Genomic DNA, 14,184 nt, shown 5'->3' with positions numbered 1-14,184 from the left:
TTTGGTTAGGGAGCATAATTGTCTCAGGAAAGGAATCCACAGGCTGAACACTGTTCCACAGAGAGTGTCTCCTTGAGCAGCCATTCTCTTCAGGTTCTGGGGAGAATACATTCTTCTCATCCTTATTCCTCAGCAAGGATCTCATCAGAAAAGATACTGTTGGGCAAACAGACCAGTGAGTGTGAGCTGATAAGAAAAAGACGAGGATGAATAGTACTTTAATAACAGGGACATTGACTGCACTGCGCCAGACACATTTAAAAGCAAACAGACAAACACAGTTAGAAAGATGAAAGCCAACAGACGAAGCGGACTTTGCTACCACATGGACTCCAAATGGTGGTCGAATCTATAGATAAATTTAAAAATATTTGCTATGTCTAGTTATTAAAATCAATTCATTTACATTTGACGGCCTATAAATATTTAATAATATGCATTCTGATATTAACCCATGGGGATTAATAATGTCAAGTTTTTAATAAGGAAAAGACATTAAGGAAATTGTCATTTGTGGTGATAGAGACCACAGACATATGGCAATAATGTGTGCTTTTGATTAAAATCAAATTATGCAATTAGAAAAAAAATGTTACCTGTAGGTTAACATTATTTGTCTTTTCTATTGATGATTGTTGATTCTAGACCAAATGATAGATCTTTTTTTTGTTTGTATTCACCTAAATAGCTTCTGAGATTTGCATGTGGTATTTTTCTTAAGTTGGTAAACCTGCTATTCCAAAACATCTCTACCTACTTTTCATTGCTGTAATGCTCTGAGTCTTTATGCCCTGAGGGAAACAGGTAGCCTAGTCCTGGACTTTGGTACACAGCTATGCACCACGTATCACAGAATCTGGTGGCACACATAGTTTATAACAGCAACCATGTGAACACAAGGGTTCTAAGACCCTTGACTCCTATAAACCATGCACAGGTTTATGTGTACAACATAGTTGGCAATTCCAATGAGACTCGTAGAGCTCAAAGGGTATCATAAATTCCAAAAGTCTAGGCTTAAACAGGACATGGTTGATGATCTTGTTCTACCTTATTCAGTTTCTAGCATCATTGGGAGTTAAATGCTGAAAAAATACAGAGAATTTTTTTTTTCAAGCGCTCTTATTCAGTAAACATTAGCAAAACCCAGGCTGTCATCATTTTTCATTTACTAAATGTCATTTCAAGTTGAGAATGATTTTTTTTCCCCAAGAAAGCTTGTCAGAATGTCATGTTTGTACTTTCATTTATAGGATTTTGGATCGCTATGTTCAGGATCAAATTCCCGGTGCCAAGGTGGTGGTGGAGTCCATTGGTGCTCGAAGGCATGGGGACGCCTTTTCTCTGGAAGATTACACCAAATGTGACCTGACTGTCTATGCCATCGACCCCCAGACCAACCGAGCCATCGACAGAAATGAACTTTTTAAGTAAGTCCTTTCTGATTGTCTGTAACAGTTCCCTGGTAACAGTATTGCCCTACAGAGGATCCTGGTTTAAGGCTGTAAGTACTGAAAGGTTAAAACCCACCAAATTGTTGTTGAAAGTGTAGTATAAGCAAAAAAGAAATCAGAGACCATACCTAGGGTACTCATGCCTAGAGGTCTCCAGGCCCAGGTAGGAGGGAGGGACTTTGGAGGTCAGAAGGTCCATTAGGAGCAAGGGCAGTGCACAGAGATGACCTCCATGCCTGCTCCCATACCATGCTTTTGGAAGGCAGAGAGCACAGATTCCTTCTTCAGCTATCAGTTTGCCGGTGATGTTGTCAGCAGGCATGAATTTTAAGACTACATCTAGGTTTCCTGAAGGTTGAATCAACAAAAATTACTATCTTTTTCTCCCTTGACTTGGGAGTGTGGGGCAAAAGGCGATAACCCCTTCCACTTCAATCCATACTTTCTACCTATTTATTCCATCCTGGTAAACTTGAATGTTTGAATTATGAATCCTAAAAATAAAGAAAGTGCAGAATTCTCAGCCAAGCACGGCTATGCAGTTCTCCCCTGGAAATCATGTTAGAACAGCTTACAGCTTTGTCGTTCTAACTTTCAGCTTCGCTCCAGTGACACCTAGTGTCCACCAACCTCTAGGAATGCGGTTCTCATTTAAATTGAAATGCATTCTTTCTTCAACAATATTGGTGATATATAGTCTCACGTATGTCTTCTAAATATTTATTGGTATTTGTGTATCTGTATGTACCCAAATCCATAATTTCAGATTTTAGTTTTTCTTTCTCTATATATACTGAAGAGCACCAAATAAATAGATGCACATACTAATTTACATATATATCCATATGTGGCTGCATTTATGTATTTAGCAAATATCTACCTACTTATTTATTTATTTTTAATTTTATTTATTTGACAGACAGAGATCACAAGTCGGCAGAGAGGCAGGCAGAGAGAAAGGGTGAAGCAGGCTCCCTGCTGAGCAGAGAGCCCGATGCGGGGCTCGATCCCAGGACTCTGAGACCGTGACCTGAGCTGAAGGCAGAGGCCTTAACCCACTGAGCCACCCAGGGGCCCCCCTACCCATTTATTTATTAAAAGCCATGTATTCTTAATGGAATCTGTTCTGAATTTAAATCTGTTCTTGAACAAAATTTCACTGCTGCTATTTTAGCAACAATGGAACTGTGATATAATAGCAACTTAATTATAAAAGAGCCATAGTTATTAAGCACGTCATTCACCAACTTAAATTTAATAGCTATTTGGGCCACAGGCAAGATAGTATGTTAATCACAGGGAAGTAGAGAGACTGAGCAGTGGGTTCCTCTCAAGTTCTAGAACCAACATCCAGCTGCAGTAGCATTTTAGATCTACCAAGCCAATTCTGCATATTGTATTCATGTTAAAATTCATTTATAAATAGACCTTAAAATTACATGTAGTCTATGAATTGTTCTTATTAACATTTATTTAAACCCATCTGCATCCTTTGTTTTTACATACATTGGTTTTATTTTTAAATATGATTGGTGAGGCACCTGGGTGGCTCAGTGGGTTAAGCCTCTGCCTTCGGCTCAGGTCATGGTCTCAGGGTCTGGGGATCGAGCCCCGAAACGGGTTCTCTGCTCAGCAGGAAGTTTGCTTCTCCCTCACCTTATCCTCCCCCTGCTTGTTCTATCTTTCTCTCTAGCAAATAAATAAATAAAATCCCTTGGAAAAAAAAAAAACTTAAAAAAAATCAATAATAAAGTAATGATGAGCATCATCTGAATTGCTCATATAAACCTTTAGAGGCCAACAGTTTGCAAACTGAAGCCAGTTGGGTTTCAGCGGACACTAGAAAGTATAAGATAAACATCCTTCGTTCTAAACAAGTTTTCCCAAAGCTAGGTTGTATTCCAAAGAGTAAACATAGAAATTCAATTGAATAACTAAGGGCCAGGAAAGAAGGTAAAAATTGAGAATAACTATAAATCAAGATTTTTTTTATACTGAAGAGAGGATGGAATGGCCATTAAGTATTCAAGTTTTCCCTTAGAAGCTTGAACTAAGACTAATATATTATTAGTTAATTATTAATTAATATAATAACCTAAATCCTGGAATTTTTCCTCAAAACATTTTATAATGAATTATATAGATATATTTCATAATCCAGTGCTCAGAATGCATTGATATTGTTGTAGTTAGAAGAGCTGTTGAAAATTTAGTTTTTGACACTGAATAAATATACTAGAATATTAAGACTATCACCTAACACCCAGACCAGTGGAAATAGGATTATTCTTTCAATTTCCCCTGATCCTAAAATCTAAGCTTTTGAGGATGTTGGAATTCTTAGGCCAAAGAATTAGAAACAAACAAAAGGTATTTCCTCAGAGGAGTTTACTTTGATTTTTAAAATTGATTTCCTATCAAAACTTTTCTTTAAAGCTTATAAAATGATAGAGAAGATTGGAATCAGTATAATTGTATGTTAACTACTTTGTCTTACAAGGCTGTGAGTATTTTGATTTTTCTTATTTTGGGTCATCTGAATTTCTTAGATTTTTTTTTTTTTTGCAGCAAATATACATTCCTTTTATCCTGCTTCTGTTCTTGCTGTGTTTTTTTTTTTTTTTTTGACCTTCTTGAATCTGTGTTTTTTGTTTGTTTTTGGTTTTTTAGATTGTCTCAATCTCTAGGATATCCTTAGACATTATCTTTTCAAGTGTTTCTTATAACCTAGATTCTCTTTCTTCTCATTCTGGGATTCCAGTTGAAATTCCTTTTTCTCCATACTTTCGGATGCTCTCTGTTCTCATCTTCCTCCTCTTCTCCTTGCCCTCTCTTCTCTTGGTGCTTTCCTTTAGATAATTGCTGCTGCCTTGTTTTCAAGTTCACAGATACATCTGTTAGCCTGTCGATGTGCTCATTAAAGGAATTCTTCATCTTTACATCTTAAAATAAAAAAAAAAAAGAAAAAAAAAAACAAGCCTTCCATTTCCATTTGGTTCATTCTTACAGTTTCTACCACTTTATTGAATTTCTCATCACTTCAAGCATGTTTTTCACTTTCTGCTAGTTTCTGTAAAGTACTAAGCGGAGCTGTATCAAAGTCCTTCTGATGTCCCAGCATCTGGGCAGTGTCTGGTCTGGCTTCCCTGCTGGGTCTCTCTGCAAGCCCTGGTAGCTCTTCATTCTCTTAGCCCGCCCCATCAGGGCCGAATGCACTCGCTCGCTCACTGCTTGGCTCTCCTCCCGCAGCTGAGATGCAGCAACATGGGTGGGTGGCTGTCTGTTCTCCTTGTCTAGCCTGCATGCCTGGGACATGGGCTGAGGCTCTCTCACTTTGCTCCCCCTCCTTCCCATGGCATTTGTTCACTACAACCATACTTGTGGCATGTCTTGGTGTCAGAGTTCCCTGCCCCTCCCAACCAGTAATAGACCTCTGCTCCGTGCAGGGTGTCCAGAAGAAGAGAACTCCTGTTCCTCCTCCACACGGAGTGGGGTTTTGCTTATACTTGTTCCCCCAGAAGCAGTGGGCTTATCTTGACCCATAGGGACTGGGATACTTCCTTCCCCTCTTTCTGTGGCGTAAGGTTCTTGCTTTATATGAGAGATGGGTCTGTGGAATTGCCAGGTACCCCAGCCTCAGCTGCTTTTTCCCTATAACCCTGCGCTAAAAGGGGATTTCTCTCCTGTCTCCAGCCCTGTCCCTAGGTCATCTTATGAGGGCCCTTGGAAAACAGTTTGCAAGTGAATACAATGCCAACCCCCCACCCCCTTTATGTTCACGGGTCTCTTATGCCAACTTTGGTTGGTACATGTTGGTACATACTTAGCTTCTAAAAATTAATTAAAATTAAATTAAAATTTTAGCTCTTTTGCAGGCACCTGGGTGGCTCAGTTGGTTGAGCATCTGCCTTTGGCTCAGGTCATGATCTTGGGGTCCTGGGATCGAGCCCCACATTGGGGTCCCTGCTGAGCAGGGAGTTTGCTCCTCCCTCTGCTTGTGCTCTCTCTCTCTCTCTCGAAATGAATACATACATTCTTTAAAACATTTTAGCTCATTTCTTTTATTTGCTTTTTTGGCAGCCACTTTTCCTTGTTCTCTGAAAGGTGAAACAATGCTTGGTCTCATCTCCCAGTAGAGGAAACTGTCAATCTTCAGAATTTGGCACTTTGTTTGCAAAAAAGTTAGGATTTTTGTATTATTTGACCTTTTTGTCATTAGGGTGGGAGCCACAGGCTCTTAGGCTTCCTGCACCCTGAGCATCCTGAACAGAAACACATCATAGTACTTTAAAATAGAACTTAACTAAGTATTTGTTTAAAAAAGCAAATACAGTTTTAGCTTATGTGCCTTTTTATACATCCAGCCTGTTTAATGTTGTCTGTCTGGATGGTAAACAGGAAATACAGGAGAAGCTTGTATACTGTACAGACTGCATTTATAATATAGTGGAAAATAACATGTTTATACTTTAAATCATAATCTGACTTCCAAGCTCTCATAAAGCTTATTTCCCATTCCTAAGACCGGGGGGGGGGGAACCCTAAAAATAAAGAGTGAAATTTATTTATTCATTTTTAAGATTTTATTTATTTATTTGACAGAGATCACAAATAGGCAGAGAGGCAGAGAGAGAGGGGGAAGCAGGCTCCCCACTGAGCAGAGAACCCAATGTGGGGTTCGATCCCAGGACCCTGGGATCATGACCCAAGACGAAAGCAGAGGCTTTAACCCACTGAGCCACCCAGGTGCCCCAAGAATGAAATTTAAATAATGGAAAAGTCATTATTAGAATCTAGTTTACTATACATAGAGTATGCAATATATTAAGGAATATAAATTAGTCCTTAATTTGGAACTGTATAAAGGAAATACTGGTCTACCCATGACTTGCTTTATTAAGCAAAACAATGTTATTGAAGTGGCATGGATATTGGCAAATGTGTTAACCCTCGCTTCCTCTGTACACCTGTTTCAGAGACCCAGAAGCAGGGTATCTACCTGGCAAAGAGGCAGTTGCGCCTCTACCATGTAGATGGGGGTCTCTGTGGAGTAGAGTGCTCACTCCTGCTCACCATCCCCTTTATCTCTGTATGCATAGGCACACTGCAGTATGAAAACCATCAAGGCAGAATGCAGCGTGGACAGATGCTTCCATACCACACTTTGACAGTTGTATCCCACACAAGTAAACAGGCAGGGATGCACATTTGCCTATGCTCCATCAGCAGAGTGAATGGGAAAACAGGGAGCTGTCTGAGGAATGTTATCTCATCTCAGTGGTGCTGGAGAGCGAGGTTCTTGCCTTACAGAGTCAAATGTCACAGACTCTCACAGAGAGCAAGTAAAGCAATACAAGTTTATTGAGTGAAGATACAGAAAAAGCTCTCAGGAATGAGAGGGGTCCCAATAGGGATGGTCTTTTTTTTTTCTTTTTAGTTCTTTTTTCATTATTTTTTATTATGTTAGTCACCATACAGTACATCATTAGTTTTTGATGCAGTGTTCCAAGAGTCATTTTCTATGTTTAACACCCAGTGCTCCATGCAATACTTGCCCTCCTTAATACCCATCATCAGGCTCACCCCTCCCCTCCAAAACCCTGAGTTTGTTTTTCAGGGTCCACAGTCTCTCATGACTCCCACCCCCTTCATTTTTGCCTTCCTTTTCCTAATGTCCTCCATGCTATTCTTTATGTTTCACAAGTGAAACCACATGATAATTGACTCTCTGCTTGACTTATTTCACTCAGCATAATTTCCTCCAGTCCTGTCCATGATGATACAAAAGTTGGATATTCATCCTTTCTGATGGAGGCATAATACTACATTGTACATATGGACCATATCTTCTTTATCCATTCGTCCATTGAAGGGCATCTTGGCTCTTTCCACACTTTAGTGACTGTGGCCATTGCTGCTATGAACAATGGGGTACAGATGGCCATTCTTTTCACTACATCTGTATCTTTGGGGTAAATACCCAGTAGTGCAATTGCAGGGTCATAGGGTAGCTCTATTTTTAATTTCTTAAGAATCTCCACACTGTTTTCCAAAGTGACTGCATCAACTTGCATTCCCACCAACAGTATAAAAGTGTTCTAGGGATGGTCTTCTATAGAAGGTTAACCAGGGAATTTAAATCCTTTTAACACTTCTATTGATATCACCATACAGCAGGGACTAGTGGTAACACCTTCAGTGGCTTACTTCCTTTTTAGGGTCTGTAATTTTCTTGGTCACAAGTAGCTGTTACACCAAGACCACCTCTGACACCTAGGACAGGATGCTCTGCTTTGTTCCCTTATCTGGTTTCCTTTCATCTACTGCATTTTTGAATTATGTGAGCCTGATCCTATGGCCCCATCCTTTCTCTCCTTACCTAGTCTGACCTGTCCCTTACTTATCAGGAAAACAGCAGATCTGACAGATCTCCTTCCTGAGATAAGTAAGCATGGGACAAAATGCAAGCAGTAATAAATACTGGAAAACAAAGTGAAAGAAGTAACATTGCAGTGACTCAGAGGCGGAATTTATCTCTGGAAATATTCTCCAGAAACCACTGGAAAACAGTTTAAGGTTTTTAACAAAAAACAAAACTGTATGGGACAATGAAATGGTATGTGTGTTTGAGGAGCCCTGAATCCTTCCTTCCCTATTTCTGGTGAAAGCACCCCATCAGTGCTCTCTACCATGGTGCTGATGGTGGGCGTCTACATTGCCTCCCCCTCAGAACTCGAGCCCCTGCTCACTGCCTGGGTGTGGGTCAGTTAGACACACAAAAGGACTCAGAATCCCTCTTCAAGGACCAACATGGAAGCTAGCTTTGCCCCCAAACCAGGAAAAGTATAAAACAAAAGCCTGAAGGTTTGGCTCACTTTTTCCACCTCAATATGGAAAATCTCCAAACTTTTCCCCGAATGAGAAAACATCTGAAAAAGAAATTAGCAGCATAAAGTACATACATAAGAAGCTAAAAAAAAAAAATACAAATTATAAAGGAGATCAAAAGATATTTAGAGGACAGTGAAGATACAACCTGACAACTGTAGGGGATCTCTGAGGTAAAACACTGCAGTCACAATCACAGAAACATAAACCAAAAGTATAATGAAGAGACTCCATTACTTTCCCAGACAAAATCAATGAAAATGTCACCATGTGTCATTGAAAAGTATCTGAATATGTGTTCATACTACTGAGACACAAATAAAAGTGACTTGATTATAAAGAAAAAATTAGATAAGCCTTAGACATCTCATAAGCACAATAAAATGCCAAAAGGCAATGGGAATCGGATCCACAATTTTTTTGAAGGGAAAATGTTAGGACTGAGGAATTTGTACCTGGGCAAACTGTTTTGCATGTAGAAAGCAAAAATGATATTTAATTCTAGACTAGGTATGGGTTCAAAAGCAATCAACAATTCCAGGAAACAATGAGGACATTTACCTAAATTGAGAAACAAACCAAAGTAAATAATCAAAATAATGGAGCTCTTGTACTGTAAAAAGACTAATGAATCTTCCCATCTTCAGGTGATGGGATGGCAAATTCAAGAATCCTGTAGAAGGGGGTCCATCTTGTGGATTCCACATGATAGGAGTGAATTCTTCCCCCAAACTAATGATCTTCCTCTGCTGATTCTTCCCAGTTTCTAATACTTATTTTGCAAAAAGAACTCTTAATCTGTACTTTAATTATTTTTATTAACATCTAATGTATTATTTACCCTAGGGGTACAAGTCTGTGACTCATCAGTCTTACATAATTCATAGCACATACACTCCCCAATGCCCATAACCCAACCACCCTAACCCCCCAGCCTCCAGCAAACCTCGGTTTGTTTTGTGAGATTAAGAGTCTCTTATGGTTTGTCTCCATCCTGATCCCATCTTGTTTCATTTTTCCCTTCCCTACCCCCTAGACACCCCGCCCTGCCTCTCAAATTCCTCATATCAAGAAATCATATGATAATTGTCTTTCTCTGATTGACTTACTTTGCTCAGCATAATACCCTCTAGTTCCATCCACGTCATTGCAAATGGCAAGATTTCATTTCTTTTGATAGTATTCCATTGTATATATACACCACTTCTTTATCCATTCATCTGTTGATGGACATCTAGGTTCTTCCCATAGTTTGGTTATTGTGGACATTGATGTTATAAACATTTGGGTGCATGTGCCCCTTTGGATCACTACATTTGTGTCTTTACGGTAAATACCCAGTAGTGTGATTGTTGGATCGTAGAGTGGCTCTATTTTCAACTTTTTAAGGAACCTCCATGCTGTTTTCCAGAGTGGCTGCACCAGAGTGGTTGCATTCCTACCAACAGTGTAGGAGGGTTCCCCTTTCTCTGCATCCCCACCAAACTCTGTCGTTTCCTGAATTGTTAATTTTAGCCATTCTGACTGGTGTGAGGTGGTATCTCATTGTGGTTTTGATTTATATTTCCCAATGCCAAGTGATGAGCATTTTTTTATGTGTCTGTTGGCCATCTGGATATCTTCTTCACAGAAATGTCTGTTCATGTCTTCTGCCCATTTCTTTATTAGATTATTTGTTCTTTGGGTGTTGAGTTTGAGAAGTTCTTTATAGATTTTGGATATTAGCCCTTTATCTGATATGTCATTTGCAAATATCTTCTATTCTGTCAGTTGTCTTTTGGTTTTGTTGACTGTTTCCTTTGCTGTTGAAAAGCTTTTGACCTTGATGAAGTCTCCAGAGTTCATTTTTTCCTTTGCTTCCCTTGCCTTTGGTGATGTTTCCAGGAAGAAGTTGCTGCGGCTGAGGTTGAAGAGGTTGCTGCCTATGTTCTCCTCAAAGATTTTGATGGATTCCTGCCTCATATTGAGGTCTTTCATCCATTTTGAGTCTATTTTTGTGTGTGGTATAAGAAAATGGTCCAATTTCATTCTTCTGCATGTGGCTGTCCAATTTTCCCAAGTCTTTGTTGAAATCAAGACTTTTTTCCATTGGACATTCTTTCCAGCTTTGTCGAAGATTAGTTGACCACAGAGTTGAGGGTCTATTTCTGGGCTCTCTATTCTGTTCCATTGATCTAAAACAGATCTTGTGTCTGTTTTTGTGCCAGTACCATACTGTCTTGATGATTACAGCTTTGTAATAGACCTTGAAGTCTGGAATTGTGATGCCACCAACTTGGGCTTTCTCTTTCAACATTCCTCCAGCTATTCAGAGTCTTTTTTGGTTTCATATAAATTTCAGGATTATTTGTTCCATTTCTTTGAAAAAAATTGATGGTATTTTGATAGGGATTTCATTAAATATGTAGATTGCTTTAGGTAGCATAGACATTTTTCACAATATTTGGTCTTCTAATCTTCCAAATACTTTATTTGGAACTTCTTACCTTATCCAACAAATAATTAAAACAAATTGTGGTACCATTCTATTCTAGAGCTTGGAACCACGGTTAAATCTTTATTACATTCTCTAACATACCTAAAAATGACCTAGGAAAAATGCTGTGAAAGGATTTTTATATCTACAAAAACATACTTGTAAGAAAAAAAAGTAACAAAAAATCTAACTGCCTTACATTATCACATGAAAACTTTAGTAAAAACATACAACTTTAAAACTAAAATTGAGTTATCTTAGACATTGGGTTTTTTAAATAGGAAGTCTAAGAAACTACCCAGTGGAATTTGTATCTGGTATCAGTCATCTCTTTACTTTTTCCATAAGGAAGCTATGTACACTGTGCAGTAAAGTCAGCATGATCAGTCAGAAAATTTAAAACATGTCAAAATGGATAAAATAGACTGTTAGATGCTCTTTGTTATCATTGGGATAGTGTAATTTAAGGCCATTTGAAAATTTTTCCCCCATTTCTTTGTGCTTTCTCCATTTCCAACATAAGTATGGTGGTTTATATTATGCAGTATATTTCTAAAATAATAGCTTTCACTTTATATATGCTGTTTAAGTACAAGAATAAAAAATATTTGTTAAAAAAGATGTGATGTGGTATATTCAAATGTGAGCAGCCTCTGCATTGGGGCCTGTGAGTAATTTTGCTTTTTGGAAAGTTTTGTGCTTTCCAATTTTCTGTAGTCAGACCTTTGATTTTTATAGATGAACATCTAAAAATTCAAAACCAAAAATACCTAAGACATGGTGTGGCTTTGTGGTATTAAGAACAGAAGTGTTACATCAATATTGTAGGATTTATACAGGGATTGTGCAAATATTCCCAAGGAATTTTGAAAAATATTACCTGTTAATTAAAACAAAATATGTAACAAAATCTTAATAAATTAAGTAATAATTTTCCTTGATTATCCGCTCCCCTCCACCCCAATGTGATGCCCATAATAAGAACTGTATTATTCAGAAGAAGACTTTGTGAGAATTGTTGGCTTATTTTGGCTAATTCCTGTCATCCTGACTGATTTGCTATCTGCATCATTTATAGAGTCTTCTCTTTCTAGGCAGGAAACACTTTTTAATTTGTTCACCTCTTGCCCATAAAATGTCATTTTGGTTTGGGATTTGAGAGTGTCAGCATACAAGACAAATGGAGATTTTGGACCCTGATGGCTTGGGTTGGTGTCTCAGATTCACGGCCCTAACTGTGTAGGGCCGTGTAACTGTTCTGTTCTACAGGGTGATTCTGAAGACCAAAGCAGACAAAATGCAGGATATAGTTTTAAACTATAGCCTATGTAATTTAGAATATTCATTTACACGAATAATATAATCATGTAAATTATTTCAAGAGAGTGATATTAAGTTCAAGGATGTCGATAATTATTTTTCTCAAGTCTGTGAGCATATTAAGTAAGGTCATTGTTATTATATCTGTGATACGTGTATACAGGTGGTAGTTGCTCTTCTTCATTGCTCTTTTTATATTTGTTTTATTTATAAGACTGACTCAGCTTGTGATTCAATTAAAGAAAATAATAAAAGCTATCACAAATTTATTTAAATATTAAATACTTAATACTTAGTAAAAATAGTAATGAGATATTACACAATTATTTTCTGTATTATTTAAAAATATTTTACAAAAATACTTTCAAAGGAAATACTAAAAGATATTGGAAAATTCCATTTAAAAGAGAACTTTCTGGGGCACCTGGGTGGCTCAGTAGGTTAAAGCCTCTGCCTTCAGCTCAGGTCATCACCCTAGGGTCCTGGGATCCAGCCCAGCATTGGACTCTCTGCTCAGTGGGGAGCCTGCTTCCCACCGCCCTCTCTGCCTGCCTCTCTGCCTACTTGTGATCTCTCTGTCAAATAAATAAATAAAATCTTTAAAAAAAAAAAAAAGGTAAATAAATAAATAAAAGAGAACTTTCTGTTAACATCATTGATTTTATGATTTATCTAACAATGCAGGTTTCTGGATGGCAAACTTCTTGATATCAACAAAGACTTCCAACCGCATTATGGGGAAGGAGGACGCATTTTGGAGATCCGGACCCCGGAGGCAGTGACCAGCATTAAAAAGCGAGGAGAAAGTCTGGGCTACACAGAAGGGGCCTTGCTGGCACTCGCCTTCATCATCATTCTCTGCTGTATCCCTGCCATTCTGGTCGTTCTGGTCAGCTACAGACAGTGAGTATCCCTTGATGGAAACCTGCATCGTCCCAAAGCCAGCCTTGCGAACATAGTTTTGGAGTCCCAAAACAGGAATAGTGCAGACCTCTCGGGGACTGCTGTATGGCCTTCCTTGAAGGGAAAACAAAACAAACTTCCAGCATTGCCCACAGCGAACTCAATGTGCCCATGCTCCTAAGATGCTCTCCTCCAGTAGGACTGTGTTTGTGCTCTTTGGGGAATCGACCTCTGGGAGCGAAGGTAGCAGGGATCCTAGGAAGTGTCATGTACAGATATCCCTGGTCCTGAGGAAGGTCTGAGATCTGACCACACTGTAATGACAGCACTGTATCCATGTCGTTAAATTTGCATCTGTGTAAATGCCCGCAGTGTCAGCAAAACCATTTAAAAAATCATAGTATGCCACATGTCATTTTCCATGGGGACTCTTCCTTCCTGGGGAGCCCTGCGAGAATCTTTGTTGTGACATATGACAGGATATTGTGGTGGTGCAGGTCTTATGGGCAAATACTTTCATTTAAAATCTTACTTAGGCCCTTCGAAGTAGTGAAGAAATAATAGCTAATGTAAGCATCTGTACTCGAGGTTGTCTAGGAAGCTCTTCGTTATTTGACACTGGTTGTGGGGAACCTTCATGATAGAGGTCTAAGCACTTCAAATATATCCATATGGATAATGACTGGTGAAAACAGTTGTGGGACAGGTTAAGAAGATGCTGTAAGAGTATCTTTCATCACAAAAGCAATGTGAAGTTGCAAACACAGCATTTAGGTTGAAACACTGGAGTCTGAAATACCCTTAACAAATCAACTGATGCACTGGCTCTAAAGCCTTCATGAACCAACTTAATAGTGAACAAATGGTTTTAATTTTTTAAACCATCAAGCCAGATTTCATTTTCATGTTAATCTGTCTTACAGTTATTCTTACTTATTGTGCTGCTTCCCAAAGGAATGCTGCAGCAATAAACCAGGGAGGAGACCTCTTCTTTTGGGCACATGATGGCAGGGACCCAAACTGAAGCATCCCAGACGTTATACTCAGAGACATTACACTAAGATGCTTAGCATTTCAACATTATGTAGATGGATTTAATTACTATTCTTTTTGTAGTTCAGTAATCAGGTCGACACCCCGTGA

At 38.7% G+C, this 14,184-nt stretch overlaps 1 protein-coding gene across 1 annotated transcript in view; it reads left to right on the top strand.

Moving 5' to 3' along the window:
• PCDH15 (protocadherin related 15) overlaps positions 1–14,184 on the top strand; it is a 1,723,534-nt gene that overhangs the window by 1,689,807 nt on the left and 19,543 nt on the right. Inside the window, exons 32-33 of the mRNA XM_032313059.1 lie at positions 1,254–1,430; positions 12,823–13,041. Of these exons, the coding sequence (XP_032168950.1) occupies positions 1,254–1,430; positions 12,823–13,041 (396 nt within the window). The remainder of the gene's footprint in view (positions 1–1,253; positions 1,431–12,822; positions 13,042–14,184) is intronic.

The sequence above is a fragment of the Mustela erminea genome, chromosome 14 (genome assembly GCF_009829155.1).
Source record: "Mustela erminea isolate mMusErm1 chromosome 14, mMusErm1.Pri, whole genome shotgun sequence".
Taxonomy (NCBI): domain Eukaryota; kingdom Metazoa; phylum Chordata; class Mammalia; order Carnivora; family Mustelidae; genus Mustela; species Mustela erminea.
This window is presented reverse-complemented; position numbering and strand designations above follow the sequence as displayed.